Source organism: Takifugu rubripes, chromosome 11, assembly GCF_901000725.2.
Source record: "Takifugu rubripes chromosome 11, fTakRub1.2, whole genome shotgun sequence".
NCBI lineage: Eukaryota > Metazoa > Chordata > Actinopteri > Tetraodontiformes > Tetraodontidae > Takifugu > Takifugu rubripes.
The window spans coordinates 7,659,942-7,681,627 of NC_042295.1; the positions used below are offsets into that span (position 1 = coordinate 7,659,942).

General features: G+C 42.4%; 1 protein-coding gene across 2 annotated transcripts; it reads right to left on the reverse strand.

The window, feature by feature from the left end:
- Positions 1 to 68: 68 nt before the first annotated feature.
- Positions 69 to 21,617, reverse strand: LOC101061422 (LIM domain kinase 1-like). 2 transcript variants are annotated; one of them, XM_029843851.1, is made up of 16 exons: positions 21,432 to 21,617; positions 19,993 to 20,092; positions 13,293 to 13,431; positions 6,568 to 6,677; positions 5,783 to 5,998; positions 5,421 to 5,526; positions 5,015 to 5,226; positions 4,501 to 4,663; positions 4,150 to 4,236; positions 3,912 to 4,043; positions 3,778 to 3,837; positions 3,603 to 3,668; positions 3,356 to 3,524; positions 3,221 to 3,276; positions 2,743 to 2,900; positions 69 to 2,643 (listed from the first exon to the last, which is right to left on the reverse strand). In XM_029843851.1, exons 1-16 carry the CDS (start codon positions 21,487 to 21,489, stop codon positions 2,436 to 2,438), a joined length of 2,040 nt encoding a protein of 679 aa, XP_029699711.1. In that variant the 5' UTR covers positions 21,490 to 21,617; the 3' UTR covers positions 69 to 2,435. The 2 variants fall into 2 exon arrangements, with proteins under 2 accessions (XP_029699711.1, XP_029699712.1); XM_029843852.1 differs by lacking the exons at positions 13,293 to 13,431; positions 19,993 to 20,092; positions 21,432 to 21,617 and adding an exon at positions 9,862 to 10,103.
- Between the last annotated feature and the right edge of the window lie 69 nt (positions 21,618 to 21,686).

The window sequence follows — 21,686 nt, forward strand, 5'->3', positions numbered from 1 at the left end:
CTTCTTTGTTGCTGAAACCAGCAGATAAATCTAGTAACAAACAATTTTTCACAAAGAGACAGTTTATCAAGCAACGATTTTATTTTTAGCTGTGACAAAAGAGGAAAAAAAACAGTTGCCTCCTCAAAGCCTCAACGTTTCAATTCAGGATTACCGGTAAAGTGCAGAAATATTTTTCACAGCTTGTGTAAAAAAAAAAAAAAAAAATTAAATAAGGTAAATTACACTGAAATATCAAAACTGACAATGGAGATCTAGAAAATATAAATATGTTACAGAACAAGATGAAATCTCATAAAACATGGTGACAGCAGTGTTTTCCTATCCACTTTAGTCAGACTTGCACATATGATTCATTAAGAAAAAGAAATCAGTTCACATAACTGAGTCGTTGGCAAGGCTAGCTTACAACAAAGGCACAGCATTGTTCAGAGGTAAGGATCCTTTGTGAAGAAGTGCTGCAGAAACATTCTCATCGATGGGCATGTCCACACAGACACACCTCACACGCTGGACGTGGCTCACACAGGAATTCAGATGGAGCCCCGGTAATAAACACGGGGCCACAGGTAGAGACATCAGCCGGGAGAGGCTTTTTTTAAAAGAAACAGATTTCACATTAATACACAAACCAGAACAAGATGCGAGCCACACTGTTACTATCCAACCATCCTTTGTTATTAAGCTGCTGAATAAACAGAATTGTGCAGTGAGCTCCAGTAAAAGTACGGCCCTGAGCCAAGACGGTGATGTGAAAGTGAAACAGGCCAGATTCAAAGATCTGAAAGACCAGTAGCAGCTGCAGCAAATGAAAGCAGGAACAAAACAGGACATCATTCACAAAGGACCAGTCTGTAGGCAACAGGCAGAGCTGAGATAACCTCCTCTTGGCAGCAACATGATGCTTTTGGAAAGGTGTGGTTTTATCGCTGATATTCAAAAGAGGCACAAAAATGCATCTCCGTAATCAGAAACATTGACGTATTTAAGTGGTTCTGTTTGCTGCCAAAAGGACGAGTAGCCCAGATCTCATTTTACAGTTGAAAGGCTCCATCAGTGTCTTGCATTCATACATCAACCTGAACTGATGACTTAAATCCTTTCCACAAGTTAGCCCAAGAGAGCATTAAGCAACACGGCCCCACCCAGCCGGGTTGGGTAAAATAGTGCAAAATAAACAACTAATCAAATCTGCATAAAGACATTTCAGTGATCATTAACACAGATGCAGTTATTTCATTCCTTTTATCCTAATCTTTCCGTCATTATTAAAAGGCAGCTAGGAAATCATGCAGCTCTTGAAAAACCCAAAAACCAAAATAGCTGGAAATGAACCAAAGAGCCCGAAAGTGCGAGGGAGACAGTGGAAGCCATTATTTCTGAGGAGTGCAGGTATTTATGCGCCAGACGGAGGCAAGAATAGAGACAGAGATACACAATGTGATATTTAAAACTACAGTTCCGTGTAAACATGGGTCGTCTACCAGAGGAGAGATGTCCACGGATGCCACAATGAAGTGTGATGGTACAACAGATGAGATGACCAAAATACTCAAATCCAATTCTCAAGTTTGCTAAGCCGACAGTGGGTTATATTGTCACAATGAATAATCTTCAACATCGAGGCCCCCCGCGTCAATAAAGGGGTCACAGTATAACAAAGCTTTTGGCTGTGCCCCATAACCTACCGTCAAAGGTCAAAGTCAAACTCTCCTTCGTTTCAACTGGTCAGCCAATAAAAAATATGGCATCATAGCATACGTATATAAAATATGTCTGTACATTTACAATATTTACCACATTTACAACGTCAGCAGTTAGGTACTCTGGCTCTTGGCCGGAGATACACTAAAAGCTCTATAAATCATACGCGATCGTACAACATGCAAAGGATGAGGTCCTCAATGCTAGGTGCTGCAGAAGAAATGAGGCAGGGGGCACTGCTACGGACACATGTGGGCTATGAACCTGGTGACCAAATGGGGTGATGGACACACTATTTACAGTCATGGTATCTTAACTATACTTTTGTAGAGCTCCACTACTGACGGGCTGCTCACTTTTGCAAGGTCAGGCAAAAACTTGCACTCAATGAGCTGAAAGGAACGCTGCACGTTTCCCAAAGTGGCATAAAGCCAGGAGTAACTATTTTATCTGTTGGCTTATACACACGACAGGAAGTACACGAATATTTGTCTGTGGAAAGAACACTGAGATTGCATGTGACGCTATTGGTTAGATGCAGCAAAATCAAGCTAGGTTATGTTGTCTATGTGTTTCAAACAAGTGGCTTTTAAGATCCACTTTGTCCCCCTGAGTCTCCTAGTCATTTCTGTACCAGTCTGTGTCCACACCTCCACTTTCAGATATGGAGATCAACGACCTACACTTCAGGAACTACAGCATCATCCCTGAGTTAACCAAGGGGTTAACTCCTATTTTGCGCTCTTATTTTCTCTGATGTCAGCTGCGCTCTTCCCTGCTGACTGTCCACCGTGAGTGTGCAGGCCATTTTTTGAGTGCAAGTTGTGTTTCTTCCAGAAGTCTTTTTGCAGCTGGTCTAGCTCAGACACCAGGGCGAGACCCATTTCCAGATGCATCTTCAGGTTCTCCAGCCACTCCCTCAGGGTGGAAAAATCAGGACTAAAGGTTGAGAGAGCAAAAAGGATCAGCATTAAAAAAAACATGAAAGGTGCCTACACTTCTTCTACGAAGAAGAGTTATTCACGAGAGACGTCTGACCGTTTGTCTGCATCAAGGTCGCAGCACAGAGCAGCAATAGGGAAGAAGGCAGGGGGACAGTCTGGGGGACAATAGTGTTCCAAGAAGCCTGACACGTCCAGCCCGTAGTCCATCGCCCTGGGGAGGTAGTCTGGGTCTGCGTTAACCCTGCCAATAATCTGGAGACGAGACCAAAAAGGAGAAAAGAGTCAATACAATGAAAAGTATTACTAAGAACAACACTCATTTACAGTTGAAAGTTAGAGAAGTTGATATATGTGAGGCCCTGCCTGCACATCTTCATCCTTCAATCATCTTGAAAGCTACCAGAGCAGCTTATCTTATTTCCTTTACATTAAAATCATTCAGCCAGCCTAAAGTGCAGGTCAGCTTTTCAAAAAACTTCTTAGAGGTGACACTAACTTTCAGCCTTAACAAATGTGAACCAACTTTGGCTCTATCAAATAAGACTTTAAGTGGAGGCATTTGAGGTTCTTACTTCACAGAGCACAATACCAAAGGAGAAGATGTCCACTCTCTCATCATAGATCTTCCCTATGAGGGGAAAACGTTAGTTAGTTGAGTTTTCTTTCCATACTTTGCACAACTGACCACAGAATATCTGTAGAATCACCATTGATCATTTCTGGAGCCATCCAGTAGGGGTTCCCCACCACAGTGTATCTCTTCCTTCGATCATGCTTCTTTAGACCAGACACTGTACCCAGGGACAACATGTCTTCATGCGCGTCCTGAGACATGAATCGTGACAGCCCAAAATCTGCCACCACCACCGTGTTGTCCTTCATAAAGAAAATAAGGATGAAGGTGTCTGAAGAGTGGGATGAAGCATGTTACATACAGATCATCCAGGTTCATACCTCTTGTACAAGACAGTTGAATGAGTTCAGGTCTCTGTGGATTATGTTCATGGAATGTAGATATGCCTGAATAAAGATAGATGAGAAAAACGGAGATAAAATACAAAATATCTTTGGTTAATTTTGCAATTGAAGAAATATGACTGTGATTCAATGACGATCACACTGAACGCACCATCCCAGCAGCTATGTCAGTGGCAAAACTGACCCTCAAGTTCCAGGGAAAGTTGCTGTCCTGCGAAAAGAAACCATGATAATTTCATTAATAGCTTTATTTCGATAATGAAACATTGGTAGGTCTATACTCACCATTTTCTTGATGATTTCCCCTAAAGTGCCGCCCTTTATGTATTCTGTGATGAAGTTGAGTCTCTTGTCCTTGTAGAGAACCCCGATGAACTTGAGCACGTTGGGATGATCAAGGCAACGCAACACCTTCACCTGAGGAGACGAAGAAACTTCCACTGTGATGCCAAACTACCAGCTGCATCCTTCTAGTAATACCAAAGGCTCAGAAGAGATGTGACACAGTAACACTCATACTAACCTCCTTCTGGAATGCTTTTTGTGTCTCTTCATCAAAACGAATCAGTTCTTTCATGACCATCACCTCCCCTGTCTCTCTGTGGGTCACCTGTTACAATAGTTACATGTAAGTAAACTTGGAGCTCTTCTTGGAGATTGACCCACTTTCTGACAATAGGACATCACATCACATACTATATGTATGTTGGAGTCACAGAAACAGAAACTCAATGTTAACCACAACAATGTTAACGTGTGGACAAACTTGGCCATCAGACACGAAGTGTTTTCGCTTTGGCCGCCACCATGTGGACAATGTAGGTATGACACACTCTGCCTGCTCAGACTGATTCCCAAACACGCTGTGTCTGACCTTGATGGCCTGCCCGAAGCAGCCCCTTCCCAGCACCTCTCCGTGGATGAGGTCGGACGGCCGGAAGATGCGGTGCGTCCTCTTGGACACCGCACGCAGTGATTCTGATCGACTTATGTTCTTCTGATTGGAGCTTGGTGACTTGTCAATGCTGTAGCTGTGACTGGAGGATTGCAGGCAAGATTCCAGTGAACGGAGACAAGAAAAAGGAAAAACATAATGAGCATCCAACTATGGAGTGGGTGTTAGTACACTAGATTATTGTTTGCTGCTGCAACATTTTCAAAGTATTTTGTTAACTCTATGTTTGTTGCATCATCTCTTAGAGCTGCCTGAGTTTTTGTGCACTGCTGTGAGTACATTATATGTAGTTGGGCCGGTTTTCCGTTGCTCATTGCTCTACCTAATAGCATAGATGTTCTGCACATAGAGTGAACCTGAGCCACTAGACTAGTTTGGTGCCAATCGAGCAGCAAGTACCAGCAGTGCTAAAAGGTTTCTGGCAGCTTCTTACGCTTTGATGCAGGTCCGTAGGCTGCTGATGTCGGGGTTGGGGGGCTGCGTGATTGGGAGCGAGGGGCTCGGGCTTCTTGACAGTGGGGAGGACAGACGACCATCCATCTGATGGGCAGCCCTGGAGGAGCCTCCCTCCTTTCCTTGTCCGTGGGGGTCATGTTCGATGGTGAGCTGCAGCAGCTGACTAGTTTCCTGGATCAGCAAATCAATCTGGGGATGTGACAGGATGAAGTGATGAAGTTGTTGCTCAAGTAAAATTCTGAGTTTTTGATTTATCTACAGAAAGATTATACAAAAATGGGGTTAAAAAGCTTCTTCCACTGTTGTAGTTGAGTGTTGAGTGATTCATTTTACAGCATGGCAGTGTGTCCCAGCAACAGTAATGTGGCCAGGGTGCTGATTACCTCATCCAATGGAATGTTGTGAATGGGTGTCCCATTGATCTCCAGAATTCTGTCTCCAACATGAATGGAGTTTTTCACATTAGGGCTGATGAAGTCTACATCGACCCTGGATTAAAAAACAAAACAGTAAATACTGGGGGCTCTTTAAATACATTTCTGCACAGATACAGTCTATCTTTTAATCCTTTTTGGATTTAAGGGGAGGGTGCTGGAGTCTATCCCGGCTGCATACGGGTCAAGGCAGCACACATCTCTTAATGAGCCTATTTCACCTATTAATGAGCTCACTGCAGAGGCCTATGTGAGCATTAGGGGATTCGGTACCTTCCACAAGAAGAAGATACACACAACGTTGGACTTACTGGGAGACTCGGAGAGTATGTCCTTTCTCCTGACCGAAGCCATCGGGTGGGCTGATCGGCTGGTCAACGACCACAGAGAACCCTCGGCCCTTGTGTTCGTTGGTGCCATCATCTGAGCCAGGGATGGACACGAGCGTGACGGTATGCGGGATCTGTGAGGACGGTGAGTTGGGCAGAGACTCCGGTGTGAGGACGGTCTGGTAGTAACAGTGACCACTGATGAAGGGGACCAGAAGAAGAGCACAGAGGTTCGAGAAATGAAACCCAATTTCCTGACTCGATTTCTTGCCTCTCGTGAGCTGAACTGACCCGGTTTTACGCTATCATCATCATCCACTTCCACTCAGAGAAAAGGACAAAGCTTGCTTTGTCTTCATACATCTCTGTATAATGCAGTCTGGTTTACAATCAACACTATGAGACTTCTGGCAGTCACGAGACAGTGTTTTTCTTTCTGCTCTATGTATTTGAGCTGCAATCTGCAAACTCAGAGCTGTCATCAACCTCTCACACGCTTAGCATAACTGTACTCTAAATAGTATCCTGTAATTATCAGGCTACTCATTTTCAAAATCATCAAACACCTAAATACAGTACAATGTTGCTTACTGTGATTTTACTCTGTGATAACAAATCTCTCAGGCCCAAATTAAGTTGCACAAATTCATGTTTTTCTACAGTAGCAGTTTTCATTCCATCTGCAGCTTTGGTGGTTATTGGTCAGGAAAGTATTAAAAACGAACAACAGAAGGTTCAACCTCTGACAGTCTGATCTGACTCCTCACCAGTAGAGTTTCGACCTCTCCACCAAAGCGTATGTGTCTCCGTCACCGATGAAAGTTCGGCAGTTCAGACAGGTGAAACATTCTGGGTGGTACCTCTGCTCTCCTGCGACCTGTGAGAGGCAGAGAGGAAAATTCAAATAAATCGTATTTATATAGTGTCTTTTACCACAAGCAAAAGTGGCAGGAAAAAGTCCCTTTTGACAGGAAGAAACCTTGAGCGGGAACTGGCTCATACCCTCCTGTGGGTGACCAGTAGGGTAAAGAAGAAGGGGGGGGGGGGGCGGCGAAGAAAGAGACTGACTTCATACAAGCAAATAATAGGAACAAAACAAAGATACAACGAGGGTGGATTTCACAGCAGTGATTTCATTGGAGCAAAAGGCAACATCCGGCTGTAATAACAGGCCAGAGTTGGTCATTTTCTGGTTATTAATGGTAACGGCTGAGAGGGAAATTAAATTTGCTGGTGCCAGATACTGCTCTGGAGCTTTGGGCAGTTTTACAAACAAGAGAGGAAATTGAGTTATGGGCCAGAAAGAAAGAGATAAATCACTCTAGTAGATTATGATGTTTCTGCTGGTTTCATATTTTGGATCATTTTTTCTTCAGACCACAAGTTGTTAAAATAATATAAATGAAACATTTTACAACAGCTCTGCCCATTCTCGCTTGGTTTCATGTCACTGTGACTCAAATATCAGTTTGGACAGTTCGGACACTTTTGACTCGATGCAAATGAACATTTAAAATCAACAATGATGATATTGTAACACTTTCTGCCTATTTTGTGCTTTAAAACTCTAAAGAAACCTTGAACCCTGATACCACTGCAAGGATCAGCGGAGAGATAAGAAGAACAATTCAGGACACAGCAGCGAAGAACATAGTCAAGACTCGAGCTTTCCCTGGAAAATTGTAGTTTTTCTATGTTGAAAAAGCAGTAGGTGAAGGAAAAAATGTGAGTTTAATCACAAAAACAGTATTAGAATATAAAGTCACAGGAATGAAATCATTGTGTGTCCTCTGAAAACAGCATTGAAACTGAGATGAATAAACACATTCTGCAAACATCAATTACCTCATTCTGGATAATTAACATAAGCATCTGCTCCCAGTTAAAGCCTCTATGCTAACACCATTAGGTAATAAAGTTAATTGCTTAATGTGTGTTGCTGTACTGAGTTTTGAGCAACATAAAATGCTTAATTCAAATAATCTGTTTGCAAAACACAGTCAAATAAAAGTATAAAAAGAGATGAAAAATACAAACACAAACAAGGACTAAAATAAGATAAAGACCAAAAGTTTAAGTTATGCTATTTCGGACTTTCGTTTGTCTGAAGATGATGGTTAATATTTTAGATGTGTGTCACAAAGAGAGAAAGAGAGGACAGCTGGACAGAGATGAAAATATGTGTGCGGTTGACACTGGCCGCCATTTGTTTGCCATGGAGGCATCTCTTTCTCACACACACACACACACACACACACACACACACACACACACACACACACACACACACACACACACACACACATACAAACACACACACACCCACACACACACCCTCTGTAAAAACCACATTAGGCTCATGCCAGCTGGTGTCGTCACATTTAGGACATGCTTCCTCTCTAAAAAGAGAACAGGAAGAGAGGAAGAGAATTTCTTTCAAAACATAAAGTGTCTCTTTGTGTAAAATGAAAACATGTGACAGACAGCTTTTAAAAGATGGTGCCAAGAAACATCATGTGTAATAATAAACCATCCGCCAGTGTGTGCATATATGATTTGTCTGATCTGATCATCACACGTGAGGATGAGCCAGTTGAATGCCTTGTAGGCACCCTGACAGAAACGAGTCTCCAAAGAAAGCCCACATGGTTTTGGGGGGAGGGTGAAGTTTTCCTCTTCTTGTGTCTTCACATACCTTCAGTTCAGGTGACATTGAGTATCACGTCCCGGAAAATGACCTTTTCTTACATTGGGGACCGTCTCATGTGTCACCAGCTCTCACTTCTGCTTTATACTGTACTTTTTTTTAGAACTATAATGCTCCAATCTTTAGAACTATAATGTTTATGTTGTCTCTCTGTCGGCTATATTTATTATCTACACAGCCTTATGCTCTCCCAGTCTGCCCACGGTATTTTAATTCTATTTCCCGCTTGTTATCTGTGGTGATCGCATAAGTTATTCAGGAATCCCTCCATTTATTTCTTAAGCAAACTTGTAATGAGAGGAAAGGTTTCCCACATAAACACTTTTGACCTGGTTGTCCCGGTTAAAGAACACTGACGTTATCACGTTGCTGGAGGTGATTCTAAACAGCCTCTTAAAATTATGGCACCGGTCTGGCACCACTTAACCTCCTGCTTGACAAATTCAATGAACACAGACCATCTGTGGCTGGACTCCCAGAATGAAGAAATAAACCAAGTGTGTTTATAAAATGACATCATGTGGATGTTTAGAATAAAAAGCCCGGACGGCACGTGTGTACCTTACACACACGCGCTATACTCCCCGCAGCAAGACAGCAAGAAATGGGTCAAATCCTGAAAATGTCTGGGGGTCCTGAAAGCAAATGATGGTGGAGATGTTTCACACAGTCACCATCAGAAATGCTGGAAAACAGTCAAGAGAAGGATGATCCTCATTTCCTCTAAGTATTTTTTCTTAATAGTTGACACCATTCGGGCAAATACAATCAAACTGAAAGGCCCAGGGAGAAAACAGTAGCTCACATTGATGCACTCTGAATGGAAACCCCCTTCAGCTACAAATGGCACAGTATCACAGTACATTCAGGCCTGGGCTTGGTGTATTCAGCCTCCTTCTCACATCACCAATGTGGTTAACTGCTCAGCCTGCATGGAGGCCGTAAATAAAAATAACAGCCGGCAGTGACACACTTATTAAACACGGCTGCTCTCATCTTTAAATATGCCCCAAAAACGCACACAAATCACACTTTTATCTCAACCGAAATGTGCTCTAAAAATAGCACCCATGCAATTGCTCATCAGTTTTTCATGAGATGGAAAAAAAAAAGAACAGGACAGCGCCACACAGATCTGTAATTACTGAGTAATACACTGACCCAGTTTTAAATGGTGCAGAACTACAAGGATCCAGTATTATGCTTTAAGGTCAGTTTTAGAAGATAGGCTTAAGGTTCTGAACCGGCCAAACCTCACCAACCCCCTGGAGACCCCGCACCTCCCTGCTTCTTATACCGGCTCTGCATCAATAATCCAGCAGCGTCAGCAGTGAAGGGCGGCAGAGAAGCTCACCTTCTTATCCCGTTTCCACAGCCTGAGACAGCAGAAGCTCCAGAAAAACAAGTCTCCCACCATGTCAGCAGACACTGGCGTCCCTCCTCGCTGTTCTAGTTCATTCCACTAAGGTAGGCGAATCCCTCACTGTCACAACAAACCACTGGCCGCAGCCGAGCCGGCAGACGGCAAGGGGAGGGAGGAGAGAGGGAGCAGCTCAAGCCTCCGCAGCTGAGCTCATCTCTGGAACAAATGTCACTCGTCCAGGCTCCACCCGCAGCCGCCCCCCCCCCTTTCCTCTCCTCCTCTCACTTTTGCTATGACCTCATCTTCCTGTTTGGCCCCGCCCCCTCCTGTCTTGCACACAGGCCAACTGGCTGCTTCAGCAACGCACACCCTCCCACCCCCCACACTAAATTCCTCCCCAGTCTCTGATTCTGCAGCCATGCATCAATCACATTTGTAGGGCAGGAACAGTCACAGGTCTTGTGCTTTTAAAGAAATGTTAAATTAATGCAAACATTGTATGAGATCTAGTATGAAATTTAAATAAGCTGAGCTGACAGCATATCAGAGTATTTCTTATACGTCTGAATGGTGTTGGTTTAGCTTTTCTGGATATTGACTAAGCAACTCATTCATAGTATGTCATCCATCATTCTCTTTACAATCAAACAATGCATTTTACTTCTGTAAATCACTTGAATGAATTTTAGACTTAAAAAATAGCTAAAAGAATTGACTGTGAGACTTAATATGTCTCTGAAGGTATCAGACATGTATATTTCACTCATCCCTTTTGTTAGCCTTCACATCATCAATAAACTCCAGAGATCTGGTGATGTCAGACCACTAACGGCACTGAGCTCATGTCCCCGTCTTCTATGTCTCAGATGATATTTCTTGCCCGCTCCATCTTTGTCTCTTTTGGTTAACATCACTACTACGTCCTACATGCAAAATGACATCTCCCTTTCTCGCTAGAAGCCAGAGATGGAATTCCATCTGAATGTGCAAATACTAACAGACATTTCACTGCCTGTTGGTGTATGTTAAATTCATGGTGACAGACTGCTGAGAGACATGACTAGTACAGAAAGCTCTAGAGATCCCCACACTGCTAACACTGAGCTGTATGAAGGTCAACAAGCACAACAGTGAAGTTGGTTGCCCTAAAATTCAGGACACAAAAATGGAAGGTCTAAGTAAAGAATAGAGGGCAGCAAAAAAAAGAACCAAGGATATGAGATCAACATGGCCTTCAGACACCTATGATCACCTTAGTTTTGTACTTAAGAGGTGTTACAGCCTCACAAGTCTGGAAAGTTACAGCATTAACACCTCTTCTTTGTGGATGACATCACCTTGTACACCAGGAGTTAGTGACACCTTGGTTTATTCACATCACCAACATACTGACAACGGAATCCACTTCAGCTTAGAAAAGTGCATCACAGAACCAAGAAAATCACATTAACACATTCATAATATATAGATTATAGAACTAAACCTTATCAACCTGAACTGTTGGAAGCAGGTCTGTTTAAACTAAGATGTTACCGTACTTGGCAACCTGTGCTGATATGATCTAGACTGGCTCTAATCTGCAAGAAATAGTGAGTTCATATTACCACTGGTCAATATTTGGCAAAGAATGAGCTTCAAGGTATGAAAAGAAAGTTGTGTTTGTAAATTGTTGAGAAAGATTAGGCCATAATCTGGAGGGACTAAGTTCCAGACTGAATATGGCCCAGAACCAGACATGCTGAGAGATTGAATGATCCAACATTACGCCCAAACTGACTCAGCGATCCAGCAGGAACCAGAACTGACCCCTGAGATATTTGTCCTTGTATTTAACCCTCTGAGCCATATATATATATATATATATAATATAGTACATATATAGTACACGACTGCATCTCCTAATCACGACTAGGCTTCAAGTGTTGGTAAAAATAGATGACAGTTCAGAGGTCAGATGAGGCCAGGATACAGGCCCACAAAGTCTTTCACCACACACTAAAAGCATATATTACTCAACACACAGCAGTTAAAATAATCAGCACTGTGTAAATCCAGTTTGAATACTGGCTTCAGCATTTAGAATTACAAAGCTCTGAGCTCCCTCGGCCATTTAACAAACAAAATAACTGTTTCTCATCCACAAATTGATGCAAAACACCAGTCATGTGTGTCCAACGCTCAGGTGACATCATTGCCATCTGATCCCGTTGACATGAAAACACTGTAACAACACAGCTAACGAATATTTTTTGCCATTGCTGATAACAGGCGTCTACAATTGTCAAGCATTTACAGGAACAGCCCACAGATTCCACATGGGACCACAGAATTAGCTCACACAAGTGGGAGTCACCAAACAGTACAATGGGACTTTCACTTGGAAATTTTCACTTTCACAATATTACACAGTCATTTACATAGTATTTCACCTAAAATTACAAGCAAATAAACACAATTTTCAGAGCATGTGAGTCAAATTTCAAAAGGTTACAGTCAATAAAGTAAAAAGTTGACTTGTTATGCAGAATAAGCAGTGAAGATCCGTAATTGGGGACTTTTGGTACTTCCAGTGTTCGATTATTCATAACAACAAGAAAATGGTTTAGTCAAAAGGAGCAGTTAAACGTTTAGATTGTGTATAATCGAAAGCATCCACCCTGATGGTGGTTAAAAAGAACGCCAAATATTTCATGGTGAACGTTGCACCAGTGGTGCAGCTGCAGTGTCCCTCCGAATTTAGATTACAGCCTCTGTGCTTAATTACTGAAATTGAACTGCAAAGGGCAAGCTGTCTGGAGGCAGCGTAGATGATGAAACACACACACACACACACACACACACACACACACACACACACACACACACACACACACACACACACACACAACCGTGACTGATTTCTGTTCCGGATGGCCTGACACATGACCCGTCAGGAGCTGCAGACTGCCGGATCTAACCGGAGGGCGAATATGTCAGACGATATTTGCTAACCAATGAAACTTTTCAACATGACAGACAAAAGAACCACAAACTGCCAGCAAAACATTGCTTCCCTCTTGAGTATAACTCTGGTGTTTCCTGTGGATATGGTCCTCACCGGTGAAATTTCACACTTAGCGGACAGACGAGAGGTTTTTTTAACAGCTATACAGAACTAACGTGATTCCTCCGTTCACATGTGTCAACACGTAAAAAACAAACGAGCGCCATTATCTGGTGATGTTATCATGAATTCTATAATGAAACGGTATCAACAAGGTTGTTGTTGTAAATAATCAGCTGCTCCAAATTTCACACATTCTATAAAATATTTCCACAAAGCAAACAATAAGTCTTCATGTAGTGTATTTTGGGTGTGTCATCCTACATCAGGTGTTGTAGCAACAAACAACTGGGACGTCTTAGTCTCTGCATCTGTTTACCATGATGAGGCCGGTGGCGATTGGATCGTTGCAGCCATGGCACAGCTCTCCGAATTTGGCCCAGTAGTCGTTCTTGCAGAAGAGCCTTCCATCTTTTTCATAATACCAGCGAGAAAGAGATGCGCTGCACTCACAACATCTGGAAGGGGAAAAGAGATTTACAATCAGCTGAGCTGTGAATTTGCACATCGTGATCTAGAGGTGCCTCCAGAAACCGCAATGTCAGAATGATAAAAAGCATGGCTTCAACTTTCAAAATGAAATGTCATTGCTGACACATAATAAATAACATCATTTATACTGATATTTGATGTGAAACATCTCCCCCAACCCTGCGCCTGAAGGCCCAAAAATAAGAACAGAGAACGTTTGCATAATCTACACATCAGCATTTATTCTGAGCAGCATACTCAGTAGGTTTGTTCATGCATTAGCAGAAAAAAAAGTCTCTGATAGCAATCACCTTAAATGAGGTTAACATGTTGACAATCATGTTTTGCTGGTCTCGGTAAACTGGACCTTAGCACATCTAATGACAACTTAGTGAGAACATGAGTGAGCGTTCTGACAGTGATAATAAGCCCCCTTGTGAACCGCTCACGCGTCAGACAAATAAGGAGAAAGTGATGGCATCACATCCAAGTTCTGCATGTGATGGGAAAAACATTAGAAGCAAAGATCAGACAATATAAACCTCATCAATTTTTTAGATTTAGTTTATATATATATATACACACACACACACACACACGCACGCGCGCGCACGCACGCACGCACACACACACACACACACACACACACACACACACACACACACACACACACACACGCAATGACCGCTCCCATAGCTTTACTCCTGCTTCTAGTGTTTTGGTAAACTTGTGCTCTACATTGAATATAGTTTTAGAACAAATAAATCACAGTGTAACTCTGCAGAATGCCATTCGCTCCTCTGTGACATTGATTAACTAGCATTAAAGGATCGGGGGAGCAAAAACAGAAGAGAATCTTCCCAAGTCATCATTACCCAGTGCAAGATAATTTAATTACTAATTTTTTGGATTAATAAAACTGCAGCTCCTTATAGCGGCTCTATTGACTGGAGTTGGATCTCCAACCTTTTCTAATCTGTCATGAATCGGTAGACGTTCACAAACTCCCACAGTGGAACCGACCATCATCAACACACTGCCCAAGACTCACCGGCATTTTTACTGAAGACTTTTCTAACTATGTTCATACCTCCATTTAATAAAGTAAAAGGAATTATTTCAGTGAATCATCAGGAAAAGACTAACAGGTTCCAACCGGATTTTTTTTCCCAGTAATTGATCCTGAATTAATGCAATATTATTTATGAGCCATGCAGATGACTTGATAACAGGAAGTAAAAATAAAATCTAACTTCCTGCATGATGAAAGGTGTGTGTCTGTTTATTACATTACATTGCCAAATACCTTGTTAATGCTTCAAGAAAGCAAAACAGTCTGCAGAGTGCACTGTGATAATGGGAAGTGGGTATTTAGTAGAGAGAGATCTGAATCAGCCATGCACACACAAACATTTTTGCCTACTCATTCATTATTAAGTCATCTAGCATCCATCTCTGTTGACCTGCAACGGCAGCAGAAGCTCTCTCTGAGTGCTTATGATCCATAAGCCAATAACACAGTCTGCCAAAATCTCAAGTACAACAAGGAAAATGAAACTATCTTAAACAAGATGTTGTTACTGGAGGGTAAAATGATTTGAGGAGGATTTGAGCGGACACACACACACACACACACACACAGACACACAAACACACACACACACACACACACACACACACACAGGTCTGGTCCATAGGAGACTCCCAGTAACAGGGGGGAAGTCTGTATCAGTTCCAATCTTCCATGTTAAAACTTCCCAGAAAAATGACGATTGATATCAGTCTGTGAGACTGGACCCACACTGACATTTTCTTTGATCAAGATTCCAAATTGCCTGGTTTGCTTGGATCCACACATCCAGTCAAGGACATTTCCATCTCATTCCCATGTACCCCTTATTGCCCACCTCCTCTACCATTTCCATGGCAACATACTGAGTAATGCCACAGCGATGAGGTCATCCTATCGCATAAATGTTTCAAACCAACCGTCCACGAGCTCACCCACATTTTAGAATGAACTGCGTCACAATTAGGTTTTTGTTACGCTGACACAAAGTGAACTCCTGAAACACAAAGCCAGTGACGCACTTTGAAAAGCACATATAATGGCTCCCTCTACAGACTTGGCTCTGCACTACCTGCTAAACAAAAAGTTCCACACAGCCGCCCAGAGGTCTATTCAGCTGTAAGCATGGGCCCCTGGCAAACCAGCCAAGAATAAATGATGTGCAGCAGTTTCTTTGTTGCCGTTAAGCTGGGCTGACTGACAGGCGGCGTGTGGTCACCTCACACTAGTTTCACAGCACTGAAGCCATGAAAGATTTTCAAGAGCTCTGGAACACATGATAAATGCTGTTGAACAGGATTCTGGAGGGCAGAGCTCCCGTTCATTATATTCATACTTTTACTAAATGTTTAGAGTGTCCAAAAGCCTCAAAAAAGATACCGATGTAGGAGCAAACCGAGCGCTACATGATTCCATTTAAGTAACAGAACTGTGGTGCTACACAAAAACAGTGAAAGAAATGCAAGTATGGGTACACATGAGATGATTTCTTTCAGTATAGTGTCACTGTTGGTGCTTTTTTTGTGAGGCCTCTAGGTTCCGCTGTTGTAATGCATTCAGATGAAAATGTTTGGAAAGGATTCACACAAAACAATGAAAATGCTGTTGCTTTTTCTCAAGCCACTAGTTAGCACTGTGTTTTGAGCGAGGCATGACTGTCAACTTTGCAGGTTCAATACCATTTAAATGCCAAATATGTTCAGTTTCTGTGTCTTTGCAGCAACTTCTTTATGATTTAAATGCAAATATGTGCAGTTGAGCTGCTTTGGTGATGTATCCACATAATGCTACATTAAAATAAGAATCTTGCAGCAGCATTTATCTTGTTATCTTATTTTTATAAACAATGAAACTCCTGAATAAATTCTCCTGAAAAAAGACTTTTTTAAATCTTCTATAAAACCGGAACATTGTGATGTATCATGTGATCAGTTCCATGCTTTTCATTCATGCCTGATTAAGTTGAAATTTGGTTTTGTCTGATGAAATGGCAGCCGGGACTTAAAGAGCAGAGGAACATAGGGATGTTCATCTTCCTTTTTTCAAAATCACATTTTCACAGCGCGATTAAGGAAGCATAGAGAGCAGAAGGCTGGAATTTGGGATCAGGTGATTAATCAAAATGTAGCAGCCCACAGGAAGACTCCAGTCCCCTTTCTGCAGAGGTTATCATCAGGATTGAACTCTTAACACGTTGCTTGGATGATAAGGAGAAGTTCTAAGTGGGATTACAGACCTGCTGAAAGAGGGTAGTCTTCAAACAATGACGCATTGAATGTGACGACAGAAGGGAGGTACTTTTCATGCTGCAGTTGTTTCAAATGTGCAGCATCTTCTCTTCATTTGTCCAAGTGTCAGTAAACCTTCAGTGGCTGACAGAAAACTGCATAAATTTCTTCCATGACTGCATCCAGGAGTACTTCCTGTCATGAGGTTTGTTGTAGCTCAGTTCAGAAATTAACGCTGAAGCTTGAAATGTAGTACCGGTAGTAAGTCCAAACAAATTAAGATTGCACCTAATATCTTTGTGCACCGGCATGAACTGTGTACACTGATGACTCTGCAGCATCCAAGTTAATATCAACAACAGCAAAAGAGTTTGCTGCGGGCGCTATGCTGACTCTAAACAATCTGACATGCAGTGAATCATCCACTGCGTCCTGCAGCTTCTGTCACCAGGCAGAATCCTTCTGCAGACAGAAAGAGCTGAGTCACTGCAGCTGCCTACTGTCTGTTTCTGAGGAAAACTTCACAGTTTGGCAGAGCTACTGCAGTGAGATGGCGTGCAAATTGGAAAATATGTACTTGAAAATGCAGTTGATTAAAATACAGGTAATGGTTCAGGGCCCACTCATCTACTTCTCCATTGATGTACACTGCATATTTCTTTTCATTTTCTAACTATTCCTTTAACTCTGTGGATGCAAACATTCATCAGGATATGAAGAAAATGATTTTTTTCTTGGTGCTTCACCAGAGGATGCATGTCAACTGAAAAAAGCTGCAGGGGCTCATTATGCAAATGATTGCATTCAAGTCTGTAAAATCCTCTGGGCGTGTCGACGCATCTTCTGGCACAAAAATATGTGTGCTGCAGAGAGACTGCAGCAGGATTCAGAGCAAAAACCACTTCAAATGATGTTTCTGTTGCCCCTTAGTCATTGCAAAAATACAGGAAGTCAAAGCAAAAGAAACCTGGGGATTTCTGCATCTAATGTAATTCTAATCTAATGAAAACTTTGCACATAACTTAATTAATTTCCTCCTGTTTCATTATTATAGGAAACATGGATGAATGCAACTAAGAGTGCTTTTTTTCATTTTTCACTGATGCTCAAGTGTCAACAGATACTTTTAATATACTCTCATAAATGTTATCCCAAAACCTTTATTCTGCTGCCTTTTTGATTATCATCAAAACAAAGCACCTCATGAAGAAACACTTCTGTTTGCTGGTTTGTTTAGATCTGGATCAAACTGAACTCTGAGGTAATTTTACCATGAATATTCTGTAAAATCAGCCAGACTATAGATGCTTTTTAAGTCCCATGGGACTCCCTGTGGTCTCTATATAACAGTCACAGATACTTCCTCACAGCTATCAGTCCCACTTCCTCACAACCAACCTCCATCATGGTCCTGACCTAAAAGGTTTATTTTATTTTATTTTTTAAAAAAAAGCTCCGCTCCTACCAAGAATTTTACATAAATGTCTCATCTGACGAGTGAAAACATCTGAAATCCTCCCTTTCCACAACACCCCGGCTGTCCCTCAGGGTTTAAATCTGGATTCAGTAATTCTTCCTTCTGGTTGCTTTGCGCGTGATTCACGGAGAAGTGCAGGGATTATTCATGGGAGGACACGCCATCTGTAACCGTATTTCCCCTTTTCCTCCCTTGCTGCTATGACCTGTATTTGAAGCTCCAGGCTGACAACCGACACTCAGACTGTAGACATTTAGCCTCGATACAATCCACACAAGATAATATAGTGTTAAAAATCTGGGGAATTTAATCTGCAGATTTTGCAGCCAATAAAACAGACATTCTACAGATTAGTTATAGATTAAGAACATTTTGGGGAACCAACAGCTTGTGTCTCTTGACCCCAATATTTGTCTTCACCATTTTCAGAGACTAAATCCACATTACGGAGTATTTATTTAAGAAAAATCTGATCCCAAAATCAGATTTGATTCTTGATGCATGCAAATATAAGGTAATTGTTTTTACAATTACAGGAATAATAGAGTGATTACAGCAATTAAACGTCTAATATCTTCAACTAGGACACAAATTCACTGAGAATGCATGATCCTATTATCCAAACTACTCAGGAAACTGCTCGACAAGGTTTTGCAGCCTTCATTACATGTACAGATCTGCAAGTGGGGCTAGACTCTTTTCCCCCAATGCTCCCAGGAAGCTTTGAAACTTCATTTGCAGTAACTGTGACACCTGGTGGCAAACTGACATTAAAGCAGCAGAGACTGAAGCGCTGGCACAGCTGCAGAGGTTACCAGTGCCTGTTTTTGCAAATCCATGCATGAAAAACTGAACATTTTAAGTGAGCTGTATGTTGCCGACGTGGAAAGCTGTTAATACCAGCAGAGCAAAGAGATACAGGCTCATGACTCGCTGCCAACCGCCATTCATGCTGAGACAGTCGGTTGTAACTCTGTATTCTCTAATTGCACATGCCTGCACCACTGTGGAGCCCTGTGCCCAGATGGGCTCTTCTCAGATTTCCAATTCAGACATCCGGCTAAAGCAAGTCATCAATGATACATTCAGCGATGTGTTTTCTGCGCAGTGAGAGTCAGACTGCCCAATGGCTCAGATTAAGTGAGAAGGGGTGCAACAATGCATCAATGTCTGCTTCCGCTGAAGGTGTTGGGGAATAACTCCAGATACAGATGTGGTTTGTGGAATTTGATGTGTCTATCTTACGTTAGCTCTGGTGCTAAGACACAACTTCTGACTGGAATCACTTTGATTACAAAAAAAAAAGCACTGTGGGTGATACAAGTACCATGCTCAAACTGATGGAAATGAAGCGCATGGACCAATGATTGACGCTGGAATGCAACAGTTTTCACTCAAGATTTTGAAAAATGGAGAGAGAAAAGCTGTAAAAGATGGAAATCTTAACCCAGCGTGGGTTCTCCTTGAAATGGACCACAGCTGTATAAACTGAGCCCTTTATACTGATGTATGATGATGATGATGATGATGATGATGCACTAATGTGAGGCAGACAAATATATGCTGGTTACTTCATCAAGTCAGTGTTAACGTGACTCCAAACACAGCAGGATCTCACGCAGAGAGTAAAGTGCCAAGACTGAAATACAAACCTGCCTGTTCTTCGAAACAAAACCTAAAGCAAGTGAAACCAAACAGGCCTCCTGCTGTGGAGATTCTAATGTTACAAAATAAGGACAATTTTTTGCAGGATGGTTTCAGTCATACAACATACCTGAAGCAGATGGCGTGCCAGTCACTGTTGAGCGCTTGGAGGTACTGCTCATCGTAAATTCTCTGTTTACAGGCCGCACAAACGGGCAGTCTTCCCCCTCCTGAAACAACAGCAACAAAACATGTCAAAGAAGGTGAGAGAGCAGATGTGTTTTTAAACTTCAGAGTCATGATGCAGAGACGCGGCGCCTTGCCGGTGGGTTTGATATGAGTCAGACTGCAAGCTTTGAGAGAAATCTGCAGTGCTATGAAGGTAAGGATTATCCTGAGCGGAAGTCAGCAAAACTGTGCCAGTGCTGAATCACAGTGCCAGACTTTTAGTATTCATCAGCTGTCCCTCCATCCCTCCATCTCAGAGTTGTGTTGCTTGAACGTTTGTGGGGTTAGTCCAGACTGATTTATTTCTTTATTGATCATATTGGCTGATAGTCATAACCCCTCTCCTCTCCCATCACTTTCATTAATGTTGCCCACCTCTGCTGTTTGCAGGGAGCACTCCACCTTCTTGAGTGGTGCTTGATAAATGGCCCGTTCAAACACACAAACATACACTCTGTGTCATATAGATCACGCCTGGTGACCCTCGCATCTAACAAATTCTCACAGGACTTCCTTGTGCCAGTGAGGCAAACGCACTCATGTAAAGTGAGTCATCATCACATAAAGCTGCACTATGAAGTAAAATAAATAAGACCGACAGCTTTAGCACCCTTAGGTCAATCATTAGCAGGAAACACAAAGGCTGCAGTATCTCCACATGTACAAAAGACAACAATACCACCGCCTGAACCAGTTCAAACCTCATGCTTGTAACTATGTGAATATAAATCCTACATTTATTTACATGAGTTGTGTTCAAATTTTTGATTAAGGAGATACAGTAACAATATAAGTCTCAAATGACTGCTCATAATGTGAATGCAACTAATATTTATGTGCAAACTTCTACAGCGTCATAAACCCTTTTACAACCACTAGAAAAAGTCATCATCCAATCTCGACTGTAGGGTTATAATTTTAATCACAAAGAGAAGAATTACATTTAAACTTTAAAATGACAACATTAGATAACAATAAAATGCAATGACAAAAAGCTGTGTTCGGTAAATTACGAGTGGCCAATACTGTATCCTGTATTGTGGTTAATCTCTGTTTATTATGTGTGATAAACTCTTGGCACATTGGATGGATCGTCGGAGAGCTGTCGGAGGATGAAGAAGATCGCTGTCATTTAAACATGATGGCTGAAATTACACAGAAAGAAAACCTGCTTACGGTGGCCCAGCCGACAGAAATAAAAAGTACTTATCGGTGCCTGGTATAAGAGTACCTGGTTAAATAGTCATAAAAAGGTCGAAGTAAAAGTGGCACAGCGGCTGAGGCGCAGCAGAGCGCAGCCCCGCCGCCACCGCCCCGCGCAGCCCCCCTGTGCCTTCTTACCTTCTTCCTCTCCCATGCGTTCTTCCTTCCAGGTGCAGCAAAACAGCATCAACCTCATTCACCCACCGATGCAGGGCTCCGGGAGAGAGCTAGCCCCCTCTGCTTGACGGATAAGCGGCGTGTTCGAGCAGCAGCGGCAGCGGCGCAGCCAACCCGGCGGTCGAGTCGCCTCCTGCGGCTTCCTGCGGCACGTTTTCTGCGGCGCTTCATTCAAGACCGCCTCCGACCAATGAGGAGGCGGAAAGAGCGAGGCCA

Coding starts and splice junctions, on each gene's coding strand:
- LOC101061422 (XM_029843851.1), bottom strand. CDS start 21,489: ATGAGGTTGATGCTGTTTTGCTGCACCTGGAAGGAAGAACGCATGGGA. Junction 5,227..5,420: donor ACAACATTCCATTGGATGAG/GTAATCAGCACC, acceptor TCACATCCCCAG/ATTGATTTGCTGATCCAGGA. Junction 3,838..3,911: donor GGGAAATCATCAAGAAAATG/GTGAGTATAGAC, acceptor TTCTTTTCGCAG/GACAGCAACTTTCCCTGGAA.